The sequence below is a fragment of the Dendrobates tinctorius genome, unplaced genomic scaffold (genome assembly GCF_039654945.1).
Source record: "Dendrobates tinctorius isolate UK_male_01 unplaced genomic scaffold, ASM3965494v1 ptg000230l, whole genome shotgun sequence".
Classification (NCBI taxonomy): Eukaryota; Metazoa; Chordata; class Amphibia; order Anura; family Dendrobatidae; genus Dendrobates; species Dendrobates tinctorius.
This window is the reverse complement of record NW_027361897.1, coordinates 6304915-6331243: the sequence shown is the minus strand read 5'-3', so window position 1 is coordinate 6331243 and position 26329 is coordinate 6304915. Positions and strand designations below refer to the sequence as shown.

The 26329-nt window shown below is 47.7% G+C and overlaps 1 protein-coding gene across 3 annotated transcripts in view; it reads left to right on the top strand.

Moving 5' to 3' along the window:
• POLL (DNA polymerase lambda) overlaps positions 1–22182 on the top strand; it is a 39436-nt gene extending 17254 nt beyond the window's left edge. For 2 of the 3 annotated variants that reach the window (XM_073555810.1, XM_073555809.1), the window contains exons 8-9: positions 19044–19212; positions 19517–22182. In XM_073555810.1, coding sequence (XP_073411911.1) covers positions 19044–19212; positions 19517–19878 — 531 coding nt within the window. In that variant the 3' untranslated portion in view covers positions 19879–22182. The remainder of the gene's footprint in view (positions 1–19043; positions 19213–19516) is intronic. The other variant, XR_012222583.1, reaches the window with a different exon arrangement.
• The last annotated feature ends 4147 nt before the right edge of the window (positions 22183–26329 follow it).

Here is a 26329-nt window from a genome sequence, read left to right as displayed (position 1 = left end):
ATGTAAATATGTCCAGTAACGTTACCAAAGTGCTAACTAAATGCCTGGACTTATGATGGAAATGAAGCGTGCGTGTATTGGCCCATAGACCAGCTGGTCCAGTTGTACAGAATCATTGGAAACGTAACGTGCGACTACAAACCCTTGAAAAGGCTGATTCTATTTTTTGCAATTTAAGCTTATTTGTTATTTGTGAAATTGTCTAAAGCACTCTTATTTATTGATTCCTGACTGTTTTAGGATCTCTGCTTGTTGTCAGTAAATGCTTCCCTTTCAGACAATGTAATTCTGTCCTAGTTTGCGAAGGACGCGTCCAACACCGGAGAGATCACCCAACAACTAGGACGGGTTTATCATTCTCTGGAAGTAAATAGTGGAGCAAGCAGAGATTCAAGCATAGCGGATAGACTGCAAAGGGAGCCATCATCAGAAAATTACATATTGCTGAAATCAAATGTTTTTGTTACATGTATTTTTTTTTTTAACATCACAATAAACATCACAAAATTAGTAATTTTCACACTGGCCACTGGGGCTTTTTTAGACTCGTACTTCCTGTACTTTTTAGGTACTCTTTACAGCAATTTCCTTATCAGAGACAGGTAACAGTGACAGGTAACATCTCTATATACAGCTGATCACAGGAGCCAATGGGATATCATGGCAGCCCAGGGACCTGAGCGCCCCCATGACTGACATCTCTGTCCTCCTGTGAACCCGAGCTCTCGTGGCTGGGCTTCACACGAAGACTTACCGGTAATTTTTTTTTTGTCTATAAACAGCAATACATTTGTATTGCAAAACAATAGGCGTCCGCAAGTTCAGTTTTCCCTACGTGGTCTAAAAAATAGTATTCAAGACATTGTTATAAAAGTTTTTAAGAACAAATGAAAAAAAAAGTGAATTACCCTCTCCCACCCCATTGATAATAAACAGATGATAATTAGCCAGAGCCATAAACGCTTTTATGAGTAAAAAAAAAAAAAAAAAACACTTTTTTTTTTCCTGGTCACCACACCTTAAAAAATTGCAATAGATAGCGATTAATATGTTGTATCTACACAGTAATGGATTAAATAAAAACTTCAGCTTTCCAAACAAAAAGCAAGCCTTTATACAGGTCCGTTGATAGAAAAGGTCTCTGAAAATGGCAAGACAACCATTTTTTTTTTTTTTTTTAAATTTGGAATATTTTTTAACTTTTTTTTATAGGGAATCCAGCAGTGGGATTAACCTTTCTAAGCGGTCTATATGGGCATGTAGTTCATAGAGAGTTGAAAGAAAGTGATTCCTTGATATCTGCAGTCCGATGTCTTATTCCAGAGAAATCTATTTTTTTTCCTATGTAAATGAGGTGTTAAGATCGCTGGGCTGGACGTACAGTGACATGTAAAAGTTTGGGCACCCCTGGTCAAAATTACTGTTGTTGTAAACAGTTAAACAAGTTTAAAATAAAATGATCTGTAAAAGGCCTAAAGTTAAAGATGACACATTGCCTTTGTATTTTAGCGCCTCCCCCCCCAAAAAAAATAAATTTTTTTGCATTCTAAAATTACAAAAAAGAAAATGGGTTGATGCCAAAGTTTGGGCACACTTGGAGATTTGTGTGCTCAGATAACTTTGACCATGGTTTCAGACCTTAATTAGCCTGTTAGGGTTATGGCTTGTTCACAACCATCATTAGGAAAGGCTACATGATGCAAATTTCCCAGCTTTGTAAAAATCCAGCCTCCTCTAACCTTGTGCCAAAAAACAGCAGCCATGAGTTTTTCTAAGCAGCTGACTAGCATTCTGAAAATGAAAAGGGTGGAGGCCTACAAAGCAGGAGAAGGCTATAAGAGGAATGCAAAGCGTTTTCAAGTTGCCCTTTTCTCAGTTTGAAATATAATTAAGATAACAGAAACCGTGCAGGTCAAGATAAGGTCTGGAAGACCAAGCAAAATTTTAGTGAGAGCTGCTGTTAGAATTGCTAGAGAGGCAAATCAGAACCCCTGCTTTACTGCAAAAGACCTTCAGAAAGATTTAGCAGACTCTGGAGTTGTGGTACATTGTTCTACTATTCAGAGACACAAATATGGCCTTCATGGAAGAGTCATCAGAAGAAAACCTCTCCTGCATCCTCACTATAAATTTCAGCATCAGAAGTATGCAAAAGAACATCTAAACAAGCCTGATGCATTTTGGAAATGCAAAAGAAATGTTTGGCCACAATGATCAAAGGTATGTGTGAAGAAACAGGGACCCAGAATTTCAGGAAAAGAACATGTTGTCAGCCACTAAGCACGGGGGTGGCTCAGTCATGCTTTGGAGTGGTGTTGCAGCCCAGTGGCACAGGGAACATTTCACTTGTAGAGAGAAGAATGGATTCAATGAAATGTCAACAAATTCTGGATACAAACATAACAGCATCTGTAAAAACCGCTGAAATTGAAAAGAGGATGGCTTCTGCAGATGGATAATGATCCTAAACACGTCAAAATCCACAATAGAGTACAAGCGAACATTATATCAGAACAGGGGCTGTTTAGAGAAATTTGACAAGATTTGGGACAGGTGGAACTCTTCTCATCTTACCATACCGGGACATGGTGGCCTGGCACCATCATGAATGTCATGGTTAAAATAAATCGAGTCATATTCTATGGCATCATATAGTTTTTAATATTACACAAAGGTACTTGGCGGCAGGATAGGATCATTATAGTTTAATTAGGTATATAATGTCATTTTTGAGATGTATGTTACCAAGTAGACATAAAGTTGAGTAATGTTGTTTTTTTTTCACTTCGTCAGTGGTTTATTATGCGTACAGCAATATATAGACTCATAACACTGACACTACGAACAATTTATTAAGAAAAATGTGGATTTCTATGGAATAAGACATCAGATTGCAGATATCAAGGTATCACTTTATTCAGCTTCCTATATAATAATCTTTAGCGCCAACATATTCCACAGCGCTTTATAATTCAACAGTTAATATACAAGTGATAAGTAAAAATGTTAAAGATCATACAATAATTAAAGCAAATTAATGACAACCCCCTACTCTTAGGAGCTTACAATCTACAATGAGGTGGGGGAGACACAGTACAGGTCCGTGTTTACAATGATGGTCTAGCCATCTTGAGGGAGTGGGGGATAAAGCCTGCATGGGGTAGTCACCAGCAAGTATTTGTGGTGCTTTTGGATGTGGTGGAGTTTGATGTAGAGTTATTTTCAGATAAATAGTGAATAGGCTATATATAGAAGGACTTCGTTTAGGGATCGTGACAGGCTGCTCTAAAAAGATGTGTTTTTAGTGAGCCCCTAAAACTATGTAAGTTGTGTTTGGTCCTAATTTCTTGGAGTAGAGCATTCCAGAGGAATGGTGCAACTCGAGGAGAAGTCTTGGAGGTGGTTGGTCCTAATTTCTTGGAGTAGAGCATTCCAGAGGAATGGTGCAACTCCAGGAGAAGTCTTGGAGTGGGAGGTACAGATTAATGTGGATGTGGAGCGTAAAAAGAGGGTAGGCTGATAAACAGAAATGAAGGAGATGTAGGGAATTGCAGCGCTGTGGAGAGCTTTGTGGATGAGGACAAGCAGTTTAAATTGGATCCTATAATGAATGGGCAGCCATTGCAATGACTGGCACAGAGCAGAGGCGTCAGAGTACAGATTAGCCAGGTAGATGACCCTGGCTGCTGCATTAAGGATGGACTGGAGAGTGGAAAGTCGAGTTAGGGGGAGGCCAATTAATAGAATTACAGTAGTCCAGGTGGGAGTGGATCACGGCAACAGTGAGGCTTTTTGCTGTTTCCTTGGTGAGAATGGGGCAGATTCTAGAGATGTTCTTTAGGCGCAAGCAACAAGAGCGGGCAAGAGAGAGTATATAGGAGGTGAAGGAAAGATTGGTGTCAAACCTAACCTCTAGAAAGTGCGCCTGCCGCCGGGGTGTAATTATGGTGCTACCCACAGAGAGGGAGATGTCAGATTTAGGGAGGTCAGTAGACTGCAGGACCTACATGCCCCTATAGACGGCATAGGGGGATTGATCTTGCAGACAGAGACACAGTGATCTACCCACAGGTTATTTTAGGGCTTCTCACCAGTGAAGGACATGAGTAAGGTCCCCTAGATGCCACCATCACTCTGCTGTGCTCTTTGCATTGCTTTGGCTTAGGTGGATTGATCCCACGGACAAATTTCCTTTTCAAAGAAATAAAAAAAACAAACAAAGGGAATCTGTCACCCTTTCTTTGGCTTTGCAGCTGCCGGCATAGACATCGGGGGCTTATCTACAGCATTCTGTAAAGCTGTAGATACAGTTGTGGCCAAAAGTATAGACACCCCTGCAATTATGTCAGATAATACTCAGTTTCTTCCTGAAAATGATTGCAAACACAAATTCTTTGGTATTATCTTCATTTAATTTGTCTTAAATGAAAAAACACAAAAGAGAATGAAGCAAAAAGCAAAACATTGATCATATCACACAACTCCAAAAATGGGCCAGACAAAAGTATTGGCACCCTCAGCCTAATACTTGGTTGCACAACCTTTAGCCAAAATAACTGCGACCAACCGCTTCTGGTAACCATTAAACAGGAAAAAACAGGGAGTACATGTCCAATCACATAAAAATAATGAGCAAAGTTTATTAAACATATAATATTGACAATTACATAAATGACAGAATATACATAAAGGATCAGATAAGTATCTGCTGCTTGTTAGTCCTAAGAAATTAACAAAATAAAGTGCTTAGTGCACCTTGAAAAAGAGGCGAAACGCGCGTCGGTGGCGGCGCTGCTTGTGGTCCTTGGCTAAGTTTAGTATGGGTAAGCATTATGGCTTGGGATAGTGATTTTTTCAGGATGCGCACCTGTTAGGATCTCTTTTACCTTTATATCCCTCAAATATGGCCCATATTTGTTACAGGCACTAAGCACTTTATTTTGTTAATTTCTTAGGACTAACAAGCAGCAGATACTTATCTGATCCTTTATGTATATTCTGTCATTTATGTAATTGTCAATATTATATGTTTAATAAACTTTGCTCATTATTTTTATGTGATTGGACTTGTACTCCCTGTTTTTTCCTGTTTAATATGTTATGCGGGAGTGTCTATTTCCCATTGAGACGACACTATATAGTGGGCGACTCTACCGGGATTTACATTTGGTTCCGTATGGTTTTGTTTTATACGCTTCTGGTAACCATCAGTGAGTTTCTTACAATGCTCTGCTGGAATTTTAGACCATTTTTCTTTGGCAAACTGCTCCAGGTCCCTGATATTAGAAGGGTGCCTTCTCCAAACTGCCATTTTTAGATCTCTCCACAGGTGTTCTATGGGATTCAGGTCTGGACTCATTGCTGGCCACCTTAGAAGTCTCCAGTGCTTTCTCTCAAACCATTTTCTAGTGCTTTTTGAAGTGTGTTTTGGGTCATTGTCCTGCTGGAAGACCCATGACCTCTGAGGGAGACCCAGCTTTCTCACACTGGGCCCTACATTATGCTGCAAAATTTGTTGGTAGTCTTCAGACTTCATAAAGCCATGCACACGGTCAAGCAGTCCAGTGCCAGAGGCAGCAAAACAACCCCAAAACATCAGGGAACCTCCGCCATGTTTGACTGTAGGGACCGTGTTCTTTTCTTTGAATGCCTCTTTTTTGTCTCCTGTAAACTCTATGTTGATGCCTTTGCCCCAAAAGCTCTACTTTTGTCTCATCTGACCAGAGAACATTCTTCCAAAACGTTTTAGGCTTTTTCAGGTAAGTTTTGGCAAACTCCAGCCTGGCTTTTTTATGTCTCGGGGTAAGAAGTGGGGTCTTCCTGGGTCTCCTACCATACAGTCCCTTTTCATTTAGACGCCGACGGATAGTACGGGTTGACACTGTTGTACCCTCGGACTGCAGGGCAGCTTGAACTTGTTTGGATGTTAGTCGAGGTTCTTTATCCAACATCCGCACAATCTTGCGTTGAAATCTCTTGTCAATTTTTCTTTTCCGTCCACATCTAGGGAGGTTAGCCACAGTGCCATGGGCTTTAAACTTCTTGATGACACTGCGCACGGTAGACACAGGAACATTCAGGTCTTTGGAGATGGACTTGTAGCCTTGAGATTGCTCATGCTTCCTCACAATTTGGTTTCTCAAGTCCTCAGACAGTTCTTTGGTCTTTCTTTTCTCCAAGCTCAATGTGGTACACAAAAGGACACAGGACAGAGGTTGAGTCAACTTTAATCCATGTCAACTGGCTGCAAGTGTGATTTAGTTATTGCCAACACCTGTTCGGTGCCACAGGTAAGTTACAGGTGCTGTTAATTACACAAATTAGAGAAGCATCACATGATTTTTTGAACAGTGCCAATACTTTTGTCCACCCTCTTTTTTATGTTTGGTGTGGAATTATATCCAATTTGGCTTTAGGACAATTCTTTTTGTGTTTTTTCATTTAAGACAAATTAAATGAAGATAATATTACCAAAGAATGTGTTTGCAATCATTTTCAGGAAGAAACTGAGTATTAGCTGACAAAATTGCAAGGATGTCAATACTTTTGGCCACAACTGTAAGCCCCCGATGTAACCTGAAAGAGAAGAAAAACACGTTATATTATACTCACCGAGGTGGGCGGTCCGGTTCGATGGGTGTCGCCGTCCCGTCTGGCGCTTCATGCGATGACGTCCTCTTCTCCCGTCCTGTAATGGCTCCGGCGCAGGCGCATTGCTCTGCCCTGTTGAGGGCAGAGCAGAATTCTGCAGTGCGCAGGCGCCAGACCTCTCCCGATGCCTGTGCACTGCAGGACTCTGCTCTGCCCTCAACAGGGCAGAGCAATGTGCCTGCGCTGGAGCCATTACAGGATGGGAGAAGAGGACGTCATCGCAAGAAGAAGGGAGGCGCCGGACGGGACGGCCACACCCATCGGACCGGACCGCCCACCTCGATGAGTATAATCTAACGTGTTTTTGTTCTCTTTCAGGTTACATCGGGGGGCTTATCTACAGCATTACAGAATGCTGTAGATAAGCCCCCGATGTCTATGCCGGCAGCTGCAAGGCCAAAAAAAAGGGTGACAGATTCCCTTTAAACAAATTTGGCATTGTTGTAATCGTACTGACCTGTAGAATCACATTGCCAGGTCATTTTTACCAGACAGTGAACACTATAAAAACAAAACATTGGTGGAATTGCTTTTATTTTTTCATTACACTTGGAATTTGTTTTCTAGTACATTGTATGTTAGAATGAAAGATGCTATTCAATAATACAACTCATCCCGCAAAAAAAGTCCTTAAATGGCTATCTCATTGCTGTGGGGCTAATATGGGCCTAGTCCAAGAAATGTGGTGGGGGAAAAAAGACAAATTTCGGCACAAAACTACACTATTCTGTGCATTTTTTTTTATAAATGGACCAAAATCATGGAGCGAGACCCAACGTATTAATAAACATGTGCTTCTTAATAAATTAGGCACCTTTTACTCCAGCGCACTTTAGGCAATGTGTGGACTTTCGGCAGCTTTTTTGTTCTGCAGTAAAACCTTCTCTCTTGGCAGTAAAGAATATGCAGGTTTTGCTTGTTTTTTTCTTGCGTTTTTTGTTCGTCTTGTGCTGCGTTTTTGTCATGCAGCATTTGTCTCTTGTGCATGTTGACAAAAAAAATCATATTCTACTTCGTAAGGTTTTGGCACAAAAAACGCAGCAACATTTGATACATTTTTTCAAAACCCATTACTTTCAATGGCTGAAACAATGCTGAAAGTGACATACTGTATTCTGCAAGAACCAAGCAAAGCACAAAATTCTTAGGATGAAAAAAAAAAAAGAGTTGTCTGCATAAGATTTCTGAAATTTCATAGAATTTGCTGGTACTGTAAAATGCCACGTATATAAAAATGTTTATATCGCGCCAACATATTCCGCAGCGCTTTACAGTTTAACAGTTTCAAACACAAGTCATAAGTAACAACGTTAACAATACAATAATTAAAGCAAAATAAGACGACCCTGCTCGTGAGAGCTTACAATCTACAATGAGGTGGGGGAGATATAAAGTACAGGTGTGTATTTACAATGATGTATTTACAATGATGGTCCAGCCATCTTGAGGGAGTGAGGGATGGCTGGAGATAGTGAATGGGCTACACACGCACACTTACACATAGAATGACTTTGATTTGTTCAGAGCGGCCTATCGCGTTCACTAATGTGTTTTGAGGGAGCGCCTGAAACTATGCAAATTGTGGATAGTCCTAATTTCTTGGAGTAGAGCATTCCAGAGGATTGGCGCAGCACGGGAGAAGTCTTGGAGTCGGGAGTGGGAGGTACAGATTAGTGCAGAGGATAGTCGAAAGTCGTTCACAGAGCGCAGCGGTCGGTTAGGCCGATAGACAGAAATGAGGGAGTAGATGTAGGGGGGTGCAGCACTGTGGAGAGCTTTGTGGGTGAGAACAAGTACTTTGAATTGGATCCTATAATGAATGGGCAGCCAATGTAAGGACTGGCGAAGAGCAGACGTGTCCAAGTACCGATTACCAGATAGATGACCTTGTCCGCTGCATTAAGTATGGACTGGAGAGGGGATAGTCGAGTAATGGGGAGGCCAATTAATAGAGCGTTGCAGTAATCCAGGCGGGCGTGGATCAGTGCTACAGTCAGGGTTTTTGTTGTTTCCATGGTGAGAAAAGGGCGGATTCTAGAGATGGTCTTTAGGTGTAGGTGGCAAGAGCGGGCAAGAGATTGTATATGGGAGGTGAAGGAGAGATTGGTGTCAAACATAACACCCATACAACGTGCCTGCTGCCGGGGTGTTATTGTGGTACCACCCACGGAGAGGGAAATGTCAGATTTAGGGAGGTTAGTAGACGACGGGAGCAGAAGAAGTTCAGTTTTTGAGAGGTTGAGTTTCAGACAGAGAGCGGACATGATGTTGGAGACTGCGGACAGACAGTCACTGGCGTTCTGTAGTACAGCGGGGGTAAGGTCAGGGAATGACGTATATAGTTGTGTGTCATCAGCATAAAGATGGTACTGAAAGCCAAATACTGATGGTCTGCCCAATTGGGGCCGTGTAGAGAGAGAAGAGAAGGGGCCAAGGACTGAGGCTTTCCTAAGTGCAAGTTCTAAAAAATCCCCCCCCCCATTCCTGATCGACCTCATTTTCATTTTTGCGCCATACCTCTCCATGTTCCAAAATCCATGAGTTTTTTTTTCTCTCTACATTCACATATGAGGGTTTGCTTTTTGTTGGACAGGTTGTCTGGCACATTTCACTTTACCATGTAATGTAGTGAACAACAGGTAAAAATTTTAACTGGAATGAAATGGTGAACCACTCTCACCCCCATCTTCCCGATATTATTCCTTTGCTTTTTGCAGGCTGTTTATATGTCATTCATTGTGTGGTAAAAATAGCCTAATTTGTTTCTAAAGGTTAGTATGATAAAAGCAATACCAAATTTATATGGTTTTTTTTTATATTTTATCACTTTTAAATAATTAAAAAGTTGATAGAAAAAAATCGTTTTGTGCCCCTGTTTCTGAGACCCAGAACTTTTTTTGTTATTTTTCCGGTAGGGCTTGTTTTTCTCCTTCGTCTCATTGGGGGACACAGAGACTGTGGGGTGTGTGCTTCTGCCGTCTGGAGGCTGACACTAAGTATACAAAAAAAGAGTTAGCTCCTCCTCCGCCGCATACACCCTCGCCCCCAGACCGGGCGTAACTCAGTTTTTGCTTAGTGTCTGATGGAGGCACACGCAGTCTGGAGCTCCAGACTAGGTTTTTTTTTTTTTTTTTCCTTTCTTTGAAGATAAGACAGGGGCGACGGATCCTATAGAGAGGGTCCGATCTCCCCAAATCATCAACGGGCGACCACGTGTGAGTAGTCCTCCACGTGTTTTCTCTCCCGCACCGAGGGACACATCTGGGACTTTTCCCCAGACAACCATTTTTCTTTTTTATTTTGTAAAGAGGGGCAACGCATCCTGATGAGAGGATTCGATTTCCCCATGAACTACAACGGGCGAGCACGTGTGAGCGATGGGCGATCCCCAACGGACTCCACGTTTTGTTCCTCTCCTGCAACGCGGGATTTCAGGTTGGCCCCTTCCACCCCTAGGTAGTGACACCAGGGGTGCAGTTGGAGGCGCAGGTGAGCCAGGGGATCGAAGCATCCACCCCCAGTAGCCTCCCCCTCCCCGCCCAGGGATGGGGTTGAGAGCACCCCAAGAGAGCCCCCCCGGCGGCCAGACTCACCTTTTTTTTGTAGGGTCACCCCCCGGAACGGGACCCCCCAGAATGCGCCGCGGGGCTGTCTGTTCCCCCGCCCGACGGGGTTACTTTTTCTCACAGGGCCCGACTCTCTCCCCGGTGGAACCCGGTGCGAGTAGTGCCACATGCGGAGTGCGGCCAGAAGTCCCGCCGGCGGCCGCGGTCCCCGCGGTATGGGGAGATCCGCAAGGCCTGCCCGCCCCTTCCGGTGGTAGCCGGAAGCCCCGCCCACTGACTTCCGGCAGCCCGGGGGGCGCGGCGGGCGCGCAGTGACCGGGGAGCGCGCGCCCTCCTCCCCCTCCTCGCAGGTCCCCGCCGGAGTACGGCTGAAGCTCCGCGGTCCCCGCTGTATGGGGGGGGGGGGGCGCCGCGAGTGGCCCGCCCGCCGCTTCCGGTGGGGGCCGGAAGCCCCTCCCACTGACTTCCGGCGGCCCGGGGAGCGCGGCGGGCGCGCACAGTGACCGGAGGCTCCCGTCCCCCTCCTCGCATTTCCTCGCCGGAGTGCGGTCGGAAGCCCCGCCGCCTCTCTCCAGAGTGCACCGCAGTGCCCCCGGCGAGTAACGGCACGTGAAGCAGCTCGTCCACGTCTCAGGGTTTTCGCTGCGTCCAGAGCACCCCGTGGAAGAGGTGGGACGTTACCGGTGGGTGAGTGCAACCCCGTTTCGAGTGCCGCACTGGTTGTCAAGGAAGGGGTTACCCTCCTCCTCCTACCCTACCCTGCAATATGTCTGGCAAAGGGAAAGCTCACTCTTTCCTATACGCTGTTTGCGTTTCCTGTGGGGTCAGGCTGCCTAAGGCGCAGCCGGGTAAATTTTGCGAAGCCTGTGAGTCGGAGCGAGCCCAGGAGCCCCCCATGGTTGCAGAGCCCAGGGGTCAGGACCCCCCAGAATGGGCAGTGTCTTTATCGCATTCTATGATGTCCCTTACGAAGGCAATTGAGTCCCTTCGGGGCCCGGGCAGGGTCAAGGATGGTGGTCTGCCAGCGGAAGACAGCTCGTCCACGTCTCAGGACCCTTCGTCCGTTAGGGGCCGCTCCAGCACCAGACAAGCTCATGGTAAGAGAGCTCGTTCTCCGTCGGCCGGGCCCTCTGGGGAGTCGGCGGCGATTTTTAGGGCATCTCGTTCCCTGTCGCCAAGCTCAGGAAGCGATCAGGACGAGGGCGAGGAGGAGGAGGAGGAAGCCTGGAATCCAGAAAGCCTGGGATACCAGGACTCGGTGGACAGCCTCATTGAGGCGGTCAACCAGACTTTAGAGATCGAGGATGATGTGTCCACGGCCTCAGGTCACAAGGTCTCCTTCAAGAAAACCAGGCGTCCGCATAGAAGGTTTGCCACACATCCGGAGTTCGAGGAGCTAGTCCAGAAACATAGGGAACACCCGGATAAGCGCTTTGCAATGCAAAAGGCGCTGCAAGCAAAGTATCCGTTTCCTCCTGAACTCCATAAAGGGTGGGTGGAGTCGCCAGTAGTGGACCCACCGGTGTCACGTTTAGCATCAAGATCGCTATTGTCGATACCCAGCGGTTCTTCTATTAAGGACCCAACTGATCGCCTCATAGAGGGGCTTGCCCGCTCAGTGTATGAGGCAGCAGGGTCGGCTCTGGCCCCCTCCTTTGCGGCTACCTGGGTGGCTAAGGCCATGGTTTCATGGGCAGACACTCTGCATAGGGCCCTCCAAGACAGGGATCTGCCCGCGGAAATCTTGGAGGTGACAAATCAGATATCAGGAGCGAGTGATTATCTCGTCGGCGCCGCTCTGGATGCGGCCGAGTGTTCTGCTGTGGCAGCAGCAAATGCGATCGCCGTAAGGCGAGCATTATGGCTGAGATTATGGAAAGCGGATTCTATCTCTAAAAAATCCTTGACCTCATTGCCTTTTCAAGGCAATCGGTTGTTCGGTGAAAAGCTTGATAAGCTTATCTCAGAAGCCACAGGGGGGAAGAGTAGTTTTCTACCGCAGCAGAAGAGTTGGCCGGCATTCAGGCAGACGCAGAGGCGTTTTCGGCCCTTTCGTAGCTCCTGGAGGTGGACTTCGGCCAGGGCATCCACCTCCGCAAATGATGGTCAGATTAGGGAAAGGCAAGTTTCTTACAGGGCCAATCCGCTGGGTAGAGGCCGAGGCCGTTTGCCCAGAGCGAGGGGGGCCAGATCACAAAAGCCTCCAGCAAAATGACTCGAGGCACTTCGTACCTACGGACGACAGAGTGGGCGGACGCCTACTAAGGTTCAGCCACGTTTGGGTCGCAGTGGCACGCGACGCTTGGGTGGCAGAACTGATATCGTCCGGGTACAAGATAGTTTGTCGGACTCCCGCCACGGCGTTTCTTCCGTTCCCGGCTCTCCGGAACAGAATCGCAGGCGGAAGGTCTGTTGCAGGCTATAATGACGCTACAGCGCAACGGGGTCATTGTCCCAGTGCCGAAAAGCGAAGAGACGCAAGGTTTTTACTCCAACCTGTTTTCAGTCCCCAAAAAGGACGGGACAGTAAGGCCAGTACTGGATTTAAAGATCCTGAACAAATTTATCAGGGTCAGGCGATTCCGGATGGAATCCCTCCGTTCGGTCATTTCAGCCATGGATCCAGGGGAATTCCTGGCCTCGATCGATGTGCAGGATGCATATCTACACATCCCGATTTTTCCTCCACACCAGAGGTTCCTGCGTTTTGCGATCGGAGGGCGACATTTCCAATTTGTTGCTCTGCCCTTCGGTCTGGCCACTGCCCCCAGAGTCTTTACAAAGATAATGGCGGTGGTTATGGCCATCCTGCATGCTCGGGGCATAACGGTACTACCCTACCTGGACGACCTTTTGGTAAAGGGGCCGTCGTTTCAGGCGTGCCAGGAGAATGTCGGTATCACTCTGGATACCCTGGCCCGCCTAGGTTGGCTGATCAATCGGAACAAGTCGTCCTTGGTTCCGGCTCAGAGAATCGTATTTCTAGGCATGGTTTTCGACACCTCCCAGGGGCTGGTGATCCTCCCTCAGGACAAGGCGCAAAGGATCAAACAGGGGGTACGGAACCTTCTTCAGCCGGGCTCCAGATCCATCCGGTACGGCATGAGTGTGTTGGGCAGAATGGTGGCGGCGATGGAGGCAATCCCGTTTGCCCAGTTCCATCTCCGTCCGCTTCAACATGCGCTCTTGTCAGCATGGGACCGAAGGCTGCTTTCCCTCAATCATCGGTGCAGTTTGTCTCCACCGGTCCGACGGTCACTCCAGTGGTGGACTCGCGACTCGTCTCTGGTTCAGGGGAAACCCTTTCCCCCGGAACAGTGGTTGGTGGTGACGACCGATGCAAGCCTGCAGGGTTGGGGAGCAGTTTTTCAGAGTCACACAGCCCAGGGGCGGTGGTCCTTTCGGGAGGTAATTCTCCCGATCAACATTCTGGAGATACGGGCAATACGATTGGCCCTGCAACATTTTCAGCGTTGGCTGACAAACCGGCCGGTGCGCGTTCAGTCGGACAATGCTACAGCGGTAGCGTATGTGAACCATCAGGGGGGCATGCGCAGCCAGGCAGCCATGCACGAGGTCGGGCTGGTACTGCGTTGGGCCGAGAAAAACCACGTGGTAATTTCAGCGGTGCACATTCCGGGAATCGAAAACTGGGCGGCGGATTTTCTCAGCCGACAGGGGGTCGCGGCAGGGGAGTGGTCCCTGCACCCCGAGGTTTTTCAACAGATCTGCCAACGGTGGGGGACACCAGACGTGGACCTTATGGCATCCAGAGAGAACGCCAAGATTCAAAGGTTCGTCGCTCGATCCCTCGACCCGCAGGCAATCGCAGCAGACGCTCTGGTGCTTCCGTGGAGCCAGTTTCGGCTCCTGTACTTGTTCCCCCCGCTACCTCTGCTTCCAAGAGTCATCAGAAAGATAAGGAGAGAGAAGGTTCCAGCAATTCTGCTGGCCCCAGACTGGCCTTGGCGGGCCTGGTATGCAGATCTGGTTCAACTAGTGGTGGACGTACCCTGGCGTCTCCCAGATCGGCCGGACTTACTGTCCCAGGGGCCGATCTGCCATCCGAACTTAGGGGCCCTGTGTTTGACGGCGTGGCCATTGAATCTTGGCTGTTAACACAGGCAGGATTCAGGCGCGATGTGGTGGCCACGATGGTGAGTGCCCGAAAGCCTTCCTCGGCGAAGGTATATCATCGGACTTGGGAAGTGTTTTTCCGTTGGTGTAGGGATCGCGGAGTGGCTCCTCTGGTTTTTTCGATCCCCAACGTACTGGCTTTTCTGCAGGCAGGGCTGGACGCGGGATTGGCTCCGAGTTCACTCAGAACGCAAGTCTCGGCCCTGTCGGTGCTTTTCCAACGAAAGGTCGCTTCGGTCTGGCAGGTTAGGACGTTTATGCAAGGGGTCGCACATTTAGTACCCCCCTATAAGGCACCGATGGAATCATGGGACCTGAACTTAGTGCTCAGGGCCCTTCAGGAGCCTCCCTTCGAACCGTTACAAGAAGTCTCCTTACCTTACCTGTCCAGGAAGGTCGTTTTTCTGGTAGCGATAACATCTATTAGGCGGGTTTCGGAACTGGCGGCTTTATCTTGTAAACCGCCGTTCCTGACTTTTTATAAGGATAAAGTAGTTTTAAGGCCAGCTCCCCCCTTCTTGCCGAAGGTTATCTCTGCATTCCATATCAACGAAGACATTGTCTTACCCTCGTTTTGCCCGGCACCGGTGCATAGGGTAGAAAAGGCATTGCACACCCTGGATCTGGTAAGAGCCCTTAGGAGATATGTGACAAGGACAGCGCCATTCCGCCAGACAGACTCTCTATTCGTGATTCCAGAAGGGCGGCGGAAGGGACTCGCTGCGTCCAGAGCGACTTTGGCCAGATGGGTTCGTCTGACAGTCCAAGAATCATATCAAATCAGTGGCACGCCGGTTCCGGCAGGGATCAGGGCACACTCGGCTCGAGCAGTGGGTGCCTCATGGGCACTGCGACACCAGGCTTCAGCGGAACAGGTGTGCAAAGCAGCTACCTGGTCCAGTTTGCATACGTTTGTCAAACATTATAACGTACATACCCAGGCATCCTCGGATGCAAGCCTGGGAAGAAAGATTCTCCAGGCAGCAGTTGCGCACCTCTAATCAGGGGCGCAAAATAGCATGGATTGGGTGAGCTAAGATCCCGCCCAGGGACTGCTTTAGAACGTCCCACAGTCTCTGTGTCCCCCAATGAGACGAAGGAGAAACATGGATTTTTGTGAGTACTCACCGTAAAATCCTTTTCTCCGAGACGCTCATTGGGGGACACAGCACCCACCCTATTAGCCAGTTGGCATCTGTTTATTTTAAATTATACAAATCCTTATGTAAGGATCAGGGTGGTCCCTTTTTCAGACGTATAATTTCTTGCCTGAGTTTAAGGCGCGTTCTCCTACTGCTTATGCACTAAACTGAGTTACGCCCGGTCTGGGGGCGAGGGTGTATGCGGCGGAGGAGGAGCTAACTCTTTTTTTGTATACTTAGTGTCAGCCTCCAGACGGCAGAAGCACACACCCCACAGTCTCTGTGTCCCCCAATGAGCGTCTCGGAGAAAAGGATTTTACGGTGAGTACTCACAAAAATCCATGTTTTTTTTTCTTTGTTTTTTTAAATTAATATATCTATTGGGAAACAGGGGGTTTTGTTTCTCAAACTTTTTTTTTTTTTTTTTTTTTTTTTTTTTTTTAAGTTATTTTAAAATTATTAGAGCCCTTCTAGGGGTCTTGAACCTGCGATGGCATCCATACTATACAGCAATACTTTAGTAACACGTTGTATTTACTGGAAAGCACATTGAGAGCAGTACCAAGATGGCAGTGACAGTAGGAGTAGGTACTAGGAAGCCCATCCTGAGGATTATCAAGGTAGTATTGACAGTAGGCTTTAGAAAGCGCATCCAGAGGAGTACCAAGATGGCAGTGACAGTAGGCACTAGAAAGTGCATCCAGAGGAGTACCAAGATAGCAGTGACAGTAGGCACTAGAAAGCACATCCAGAGGATTACCAAGATGGCAGTGACAGTAGGCACTAGGAAGCGCAGCCAGAGGAGTACCAAGATGGCAGTGACAGTAGGCACTATAAAGCCCATCCAGAGGAGTACCAAGATGGCAGCGACAGGCACCTGGCTCCCATGGTGACTTAACACCCTGATGCTTAAACAGCCAGGAATGGTGAGGAGTGGCTGCTAGGTGGCTCACTTCATGGATTGGCTTCATTTGCAGGTTTTTCACTGTATGCAAATGGTAGCCAAAAGAGATTCTGTCAGTGGACACTTCTCGTTGATCTCCGCTTCTTTAAAAAATGTATTTTCTCTGAAATGGAATTGTATTTTGGAGTAAAAGGCTATTCTTTTTGATAAAGGAGTTGGTCCGTATGTTATGCTGCTCATCTTTGGTGCAGAATTAAACGGTTTCCTTTAAAAGGGTTTTTTCAAGAGCAAAATACATTTTAATCAATAGATCTTGAAGTAATAATACTTTCCACAATTGGGAAAAAATGTTCCTGTGCTGAGATAATCTTATACATGTGCCCCTGTTGTGTACTGTCTAATGGCTGTGTCTCACCATACAGGAACATGATCTGATCATACCACAGCTCCTGGGCAGGGGAGGAAGCAAAAGAGTATACAGACAGGACAGCACGGGATCGCAGCTGATATTTTTGTGAGGCAAAACTTTTACTTACCTTTATTTAAGCAATGTTTTACCTGAAAGAAAGAATCTTCTCTGATCCCCTGCTGTAATGTCTGTATATTCTTTTGCTTCCTCCCCTGCCCAGAAGCTGTGGTATGATCAGACCATGTCCCTGTACGGTCAGACACAGCCATTACACAGTGCACAGCAGGGACACATGTATAAGATTATCTCAGGACAGGAACAGTTTATTAAACGCATTCAATTGTGGAAATTATTATTCCAAGATCTGTTGATTAAAATTTTTTTTGTGAGAAAATCCCTTTAATTTCAGAAGCCAGAATACGTTTCCAAGTTGCGCACACACTAAGTATCTGTATTGTATCTTTAAAATATATTTGCCTTCTTAGTGCGTGAAGTTTTCACTGCCAAAAAATGTAATATTTGAAGATTAGCAAAGCAATGTATGTATTTAGTACAGACCGATGTGGATATATACACTCTATATAACAGTAGAAACCCACGCACTCTCTCTCAGTATATATATATATATACTAGCTGAAGAGCCCGGCGCTGCCCGGGCATAGTAACTAACTGTGGATAGTTATAACAAATTATAATTATCCTCCATCCCATAGTCCCGTGCCCATATACCCATAATACATATCCTCCATCCCATAGTCCCATGCCCATATACCCATCATACATATTCTCCAGCCCATAGTCCCATGCCCATATACCCATCACACATCCTCCATCCCATAGTCCCGTGCCCATATACCCATAATACATATCCTCCATCCCATAGTCCCATGCCCATATACCCATCATACATATTCTCCAGCCCATAGTCCCATGCCCATATACCCATCACACATCCTCCATCCCATAGTCCCGTGCCCATATACCCATAATACATATCCTCCATCCCATAGTCCCATGCCCATATACCCATCATACATATTCTCCAGCCCATAGTCCCATGCCCATATACCCATCACACATCCTCCATCCCATAGTCCCGTGCCCATATACCCATCATACATATTCTCCAGCCCATAGTCCCATGCCCATATGCCCATCACACATCCTCCATCCCATGCCCATATACCCATCATACATATTCGCCATCCCATAGTCAAGTGCCCATATACCCATCACACATCCTTCATCTCATAGTCCCGTGCCCATATACCCTTCATACATATCCACTATCCCATAGGCCCGTGCCCATATACCCATCATACATATTCTCCAGCCCATAGTCCCATGCCCATATACCCATCACACATCCTCCATCCCATGCCCATATACCCATCATACATATTCTCCAGCCCATAGTCCCATGCCCATATACCCATCACACATCCTCCATCCCATAGTCCCGTGCCCATATACCCATCATACATATTCTCCAGCCCATAGTGCCGTGCCCATATACCCATCATACATATCCGCCATCCCATAGTCCCGTGCCCATATACCCATCATACATATCCTCCATCCCATAGTCCCATGCCCATATACCCATCACACATCCTCCATCCCATGCCCATATACCCATCATACATATCCTCCATCGCATAGTCGAGTGCCCATATACCCATCACACATCCTCCATCCCATAGTCAACCATTATGACATCATAATGAGCGGCGGGGCTTGCAACCTATGATGACATCAGCGTCGCCATGGCAACCATTATGACATCATAATGAGGGGCGGGGCTTTATAAACACACACTTTTCCCCTGGTATGTAGATAGGGGCAAAATTGTTTGGTGAATTGGAACGCGCGGGGTTAAAATTTCGCCTCACAACATAGCCTAGGACACTCTCAGGGTCCAGACGTGTGACTGTGCCAAATTTTGTGGCCGTAGCTGCGACGGTGCGGATGCCAATCCCGGACAGACATACATACATACATGCGCACACTTGAGCTTTATATAATAGAGAGGGTTTTTATCTGCAGATTATTCATAAATCAGCTCGTTATCATCCTAGTGTGATATTTATGGTTAGTTATGTTTATTGCTGTGCTGTACATTATCTACTCTTATTCTCTTCTGTGACAGCCCAATATTCCAGCAACTTCCCAGTCCACTCCTGTATAAAAAGGATTTTATCTGCTAATTTATATTTTTCTTATTTTTGTATCAGGTTAGAAAAGCGGCTAAAGTGATTAACCCCGAGCTGATGTGCATGGCGTGTGGCTCCTACTGGCGACAGAAGCCGACGTGCGGTGATGTTGATGTGTTAGTGACGCATCCTGATGGCAAGTCTCACAAGGGAGTTTTCAGCAAACTGATTGATAGCCTCAAATTGCAAGGTAAGGAAATCCTTACGGTTTGTAAGATAAGAGGAAAACATATATAACCTGCATCACAAATCATATCCAAGCCCCTGTGATGTATTTATTTATGAGCCAGGAACGAGCACCCTGGGACCCAGGACACAGAGCCCTGTAATTTCCATGTGCTAATCATACCGTGCTGCTCCTACGTACCAATCATTGCTGGATTTCATTCACCTGCCGTCAGGGACATCACAGAATAAAGAGAAATTGTCTTTTCTAATTAAAGCTACCAACCAAATATTTGATGTTACTTCCCTTTTGTGTTTGATCCTTCCAGGGTTCCTGACAGATGATTTGGTGAGCCACGAGGATAACGGAAATCAGAAGAAGTACATGGGAGTATGTCGCTTGCCAGGACCAGCTCAGCGGCACCGTAGACTGGATGTCATCATAGTTCCTTATGGGGAGTTTGCCTGCGCCATTTTATATTTCACAGGATCAGCTCACTTTAATCGATCCATGCGAGCTCTTGCAAAGACCAAGGGCATGAGTCTATCCGAGCATTCCCTCAACAAGGACGTGGTGCGTAACGGAAACCTGAAGGTAAATGCTGGATACCCACTGCCAACACCAACCGAGAGACATGTGTTTGAGATCCTCGGGCTTCCCTTCAGAGAACCGCACGAAAGAGATTGGTAGATTTTTTTTTTAAATACCATATTTGGCCTGTATATAGCTGGTCTTTCAATTATTCAGTGCATCATATGAAGTCTTATAGGGAGTCTGTCATCCCAAACTGACAGTAAAAACGATGCACTTGGCTTTGTAGGGTATAGACCGCTATAAAAACTACCCAATATCAGCAGTCCAGCTGCCAAAGTGCCGTGTTTTTAAGCCATCTAACATTTGGACAGTTATTGTCTTGATAATACAACCTGTTTTATTTACCCTTATTGAAATATATGAAAGAATCTAGAAGACGCAAGACTTCCTGGGAGATAAGGAGCGGCCAGCAGTGACCAACCGCGACTTATTCCCCTCTCCCTATTGAGAGGAAGGACAAGCTTACCCTCTGGCACTATTGGCAGCCGTGAATCCTGAAAATACAATGAACTGTACACCATATTTGGTATCTCATGGTGCAGCGTTATTGTCACGTTTCTTCAGTTCACTATTTGTACCACAGGTCAGTTCCCAGACAACCACTAATGTTTCTTCTCGCACTTTATACCTATGACAGATGTGACTGAATATGCTCATTCTTGTTTTGTAGAACACCTTAGAGAGGGCCTGATGCCACTGACCTATCTGGTTTAGTAAATACTTGTATTTCCCAGGAAATAATAATTCTGGATTATTGTTATCTTGGAAGCCTTTATTGTGCTGTTCCCCTGGGAAAAGTTTGACTAAACTGACCATCAGCGCCCCCTCTGTCAGTGAGGACACATTCTTATACACACTAAGGCCTTCTTCACACGTCCGTATGCGGTCTGTTTTATAAGGGCCGCAAATATGGACATACGCACACCGATTGTATTCAGTGGTGGTGCGCACGTTAGGTTTTTCACGTGGACCGTGTGAAAATCCCTGCATGTGTTGCTGCTGTCGGACAGCTGCAAGAAATGCACGCATTTTTTCAAGCACACCGAAACTACTTGACTAGGACACAAGCGTGCTCGGATGACACCTTATCCGAGCACTCTTGCTCTTCACTACAAGCTTCTCTTATACTTTGATCCATACCATAGAAAGAGAAAAGGCAGAAACAGCAGTTTCGCGCCTACTGTGACACTTCCACGCGCTCCAGGTCCCATGTGAACATAACAGTAGGCGCAAAACTGCCCTCGCCCTCATTCGCCTGCACCCTGCAAGCATGTCTTGACTGCAACAATAAAGGACTTTTAATCCTAGGAATGGTAAGTGCGGCTTTTTCTCTTTCTATGGAATGGGTCAACCACTATTTTTGTAAGCTTTGCACCACCTTATTTTATGTTATTGACATAGCAGGTTGTACTTTCAAAGTGCTGTGCGTGGTTTTCATGGACCCATAGACTTCTACTGGTCCTGGACCTGTGTGCTGCTGGGAAAACACGGACATGTGAACAGCAGCATAGATAATAATGGTACTCGTGAAATACATGGATGCCATATGTACTGGTATCACAGACTTGTGAAGGAGGCATGACTCTGTCCGGATTCATACTGTGTTGCGACAAACCTCTTTTACAAAGCGCATAGCAAGTAATCACCTTCATTACGGCATATTCAAGAGCCCCGGACTCTATAATGAATCATGATTGAGTGACTGAACGCATATACGGTGATGGCACTGTACCATATGCCAGATTTAGCCTCACAGCAGTTTTGCAATATATGGCTCTGTTCACATTGGATTTTTTTGGCTTCTGATCTTATAGTATCCAAGACAATTATGATGGACCCGTTTCAACCGATTTTGTACCAAATCTTATTGACCTGTATAGCATCTTATGTTTCTTTTTTGTTCCTGAGCAGAATAATGCAGCTGATACTATTCTGCCTGTGAAGAACAAACGAAGCCTGACGAAACTGAACCACGATGCCTAATGTGAACACAGCCATAAATAGAATGTCTCATCATTAACCCCTTTTAGTTTGGAGCTGCTGTGTTGTCCATCTCTTACTGTTCCCAATAGCTGGTTTTCTTGGTAAGAACTTCTCTGGCTCTTAGAGGGGGTCCTGGTGAGGGATTCCACCTCTGATGCCTTGAGAGAACACACACAGGAGTTGTCGTTACGAGACACCATTTTAATGAAGTAAAATGTGAGAGTGTTGATGAGAAGACGCTAATCGCATTTGTTTTATACAGAGCCTGAAATCTAGTAGGTTTCTTAGCTTTTTGGAAAATTTGAAAGGATGTATTTTTCTATGAAGATGATAATTATGGATGATGAGAGTTGTGAATGTGATGTAATCACGTCTGCATTATATGCTAGGTGTATAATAAAGTATACTGCTCACATATATGTTGCGTCTTGTTCTCACTTCTGGGCCGCTGATCCCATTGCTGGAAGCGATCACAACAGGCATCTTTGGAAAGGATCAGGATCAGCTTTTTACTCTGTCGCCTAATTGGGGGACACAGAACCGTGGGTGTTATGCTGCTGTCCACTAGGAGGCGACACTATGCATAATCTGAAAAAGATTAACTTTGGCTCCTCCTCTGCAGTATACACCCCTGGACGGCGTCAGCCTTCTCCAGTTTTTGCTTAGTGTCGCAAGGAGGCACACCTTTTTTTCTTCCGTTTTTTTCCTTTTTTCGTCTGGAAATACAGATGAAGAAAAGTGGGTCTCCAGCGAGACTCCCGGCATGGCTCCCTCCTCGGTCCCCTATCAGGGGTACCCGGTTGAGGTCGAGGTGGCTATTTCCCATGTCGCTCCCTCCCCAGTCCCTCGGGTCCTGGTTCGAGGTCGAGATCCCCCTCCTTCCCCAACCCCTTTAAGGGGTCTGGGTTGAGGTTGAGGCGAGGATGAAGACCCCCTGACGGTGACAGACGCACCCTCCCTAATCCCCCGCAGGGGGCATTAGGTTGAGACGCCTCAGGTAGGGTCGGAGATCAGGCAGCATTCCGCAGCTTCCAGGGACCCCCAGGCCGGCTGAGGGATCCTGTTGGGGCCGGGGGAGGGTGCGGACTGGATGGCACAGCAGAGACAGGGTTTTTCTGCATCCCTGTCTCTGCAACAGCAGCGGCTCCATAGCGCTTCAGGGGCCCCCCCATATAGAAACCGCTACCCCTGCTACCCCCACCGCTATCCAGTCGACCATTCTGGGGGGGTCCGGTACAAATCCGCCCCCCCCCCCCCCCCCGGACTACCGCGCCGCTCTGGAGCCCTCCTGGGCATCAGGCCTCTAATTTAGACCGCGGCTTTGGCCTAGCCGAAGCCGCCGCCTTTTCCCCGCCCTCCGGATGACCAAAATGACACGCTGGAGTGTCATAGAAGGGGCGAATTGAGGCAGAAAGGGCGCGTTTTTACACAGCCCAGCGCGCCCTTTTCAGCTCTCCGCCCCCTCCTCCCTCTCCTCAGAGTCCCGGTGGCCATTTTTTCTGGATGAGATCCAGGAGAGGAGCATCACAGCGGTCTCCGGGGGGCACAGAACTGGGATCTGTCGGCGCTGGACCTAGGGGCACACCGGTGGGGTAAGCTCACAGCTGGGTTCTCATACTCAGCTGTGAATCTATACTTCCTATAAGGCTCTCTGTGGGTTCCCTCTGCGTAGCCACCCCTGTACAATCCCTTATAGCCAGCCTCTGTGCACTATGCCGGGCTCAAGGAAGAGAACCAGGCAGGAATGTTTCTATGCATTCTGCACAGCCTGCAAAGCCATGCTCCCTAGTGGCAGCACGTATCCGCACTGCCGGGACTGCATCCAGAACTCTGGGTCAGAACCCCAGGGAGTCCCTACTGACGCTTCAGTGTCACAGGCCACGCCGGAATGGGCAACTCAGATGTCTCAGTCTATGTCACAGTCCATAGACAACCTAACTGCCACATTGCTGCAAGCTCTGCAGAGTCGGGCCCCGGCTATGGACGGTACACAGCAAACGGACAGCTTGTCTCAGGAACATGCTGCTTCCGACTCTCACAGACGTAAGCGGACCCACAGGTCTCGATCATCTGAGTCGCACTATAGCACAAGGTCGTCCCTCTCCAGGGAGAGACAGCGTCATTCCAGGTCTCCTGGGCAGTCCCCTGCCACAGACAGACAGTGCAATTTACCACAGGGATCCCCCACCACAGAAGACCCCCGCCCCAGGTCGCCCTCCAGGGATCTCCTTAGCGAGGCACAGGATTCGGAGGGCATCTGTGACTCCGACTCAGATAACGAAACGGTCAGGTCCGTGGTACCTTCTCCCCCTAGCAATACAGCGCTAGTTGAGGACATAATTTCTGCCATTCATCGGGTGCTAAAAATTCCAGAGTCGGCCCCGGAAGTCCCAGCACATAGGATTTGCTTCGAAAGTGTTCAGAAACCACCTAAGGTCTTCCCTAATCACGATGAGTTTGAGAAAATACTTACCAAACAGTTTGCGCAGTCTGAGAAAAAATTCGCTAATCGCAAATATTTGGAAGCGAAGTACCCCTTCCCACAGAAAGACACCAAACAATGGACAGATCCACCTGAAGTGGACCCTCCGGTTTCTAGGCTAGCAGCGCAGACTTTACTCTCTCTGCCGGATAGCTCAACCCTCAGGGACGCAGCAGACCGGCAAGTAGAACGCATGGCTCCTTCTATTTTCGAAGCGGCAGGCGCCTCTCTGGGCCCTGCGTTTGCTTCAGTTTGGGCAGCCAAGGCCATCCTGGCTTGGGCCAAAAAACTACAGGAGGGTCTTCAGGCTTCAAATCCTGAGCTCTCGGACCAAGCGGTCCAGATAGCAGTGGTAGCAGACTACATGATTCATGCAGCCCTGGATTCCGCCAGAGGTGTAGCAGGAATAGCATCAAACGCCATCACGATCCGACGCATCCTCTGGCTGCGAGAATGGAAAGCGGATGCGGCCTCAAAGAAGTCCCTCACGCGACTTCCATATTTTACTGGGAGACTTTTCGGCGAAAAGTTGGACACCATGATTGCCAATGCCACTGGGGGTAAGAGTACCTCTCTCCCTCAACTAAAACCGAAACGCACGTTTAAACGAAGAAACCAGACGCGATTCCGATCCTTTCGGAATTCCTCGGGCTGGTCCGTTTCGCGCCCAGTGCAAAACCGTAACCGTTCTCCACGCAGGGACAACCCACGGACGCAGCAGCGACCGGACAGGGCTTGGCAGTCGAAAGCAGGCCAAGCGAAACCCAAGGGAGGAAAACCTCAGAACTTCGCTTCATCATGACTCGCGACCTCCGGAAGACACCCCACCAGTAGGCGGCCGACTTTTACTCTTTCAGCAAGTCTGGCTACCTATTACAGAAGACAGGTGGGTCAGGGAAATAGTGTCTTCCGGATACAAGATAGAGTTCACTTCCGTTCCACCGAACCGGTTCTTCCTTTCTATTCCTCCAACACCACCAGAAAAGGCTCGTGCTTTCCACCAAGCGGTTTCCTCTCTCCTTCAATCAGGAGTTGTGGTGCCGGTTCCCGCGAACGAGAGATTCCGAGGATTCTACTCAAATTTGTTCGTAGTACCCAAGAAAGGAGGCGGCGTCCGACCCATTCTGGACCTAAAACAGCTCAACAATTACGTACGGGTCCGTCATTTCCGCATGGAGTCCCTCCGGTCCATCATTGCATCCATGGACCAGGAAGAATACCTCGCCTCCATAGACATACAGGATGCCTACCTCCACATACCAATTGCTCCCGCCCACCAAAGGTTTCTCAGGTTCGCGGTCAACCAAAATCACTACCAGTTTGTCGCCCTTCCATTCGGACTTGCCACGGCTCCAAGAACGTTCACCAAAGTCATGGCGGCCACCATGGACGTCCTGCACTCAAGAGGCATTCTAGTCGTCCCGTACCTGGACGACCTCCTCATCAAGTCTCCCACTTTCAAGGACTGCGAGGTCAGTGTCTCAATCACACTAGACACTGAGTCGCCTGGGATGGCTAGTCAACCTACAGAAATCGTCGACTGTCCCAACTCGGACTCTAACATTCCTGGGAATGGTATTCGACACCACCAGGGGCCTGGTACTCCTTCCCAAGGACAAGACACTGGCCATCCGTCTGGGAGTTCGCACACTCCTTCGCAGTCCTCCTCGATCTCTCCGGTTTGCCATGAGAGTCCTAGGCCGGATGGCAGCAGCAATAGAGGCAGTGCCATTTGCCGTGTTTAACCTCAGGGTCCTTCAACTAGCCATACTCAGGTCTTGGGACAGGAACCCCTTCTCCCTCGACAGGGAGTTCAGGTTGACGTCATCAACCAGGAGGTCCCTGCATTGGTGGCTCAAACCAACCTCGCTTACACGAGGGAAGCCATTCCTCTCAGGACAATGGAAGATCCTGACTACCGATGCAAGCCTGACAGGCTGGAGGGCAGTGCACCTACATCACAGGGCACAGGGCAAGTGGTCACCGAGGGAAGTGACATTGCCCATCAATGTTCTGGAAATCAGGGCCATCCTCTTGGCACTGAGAGCCTTTCATCACTTGCTTGCAGCCTCGCACATACGG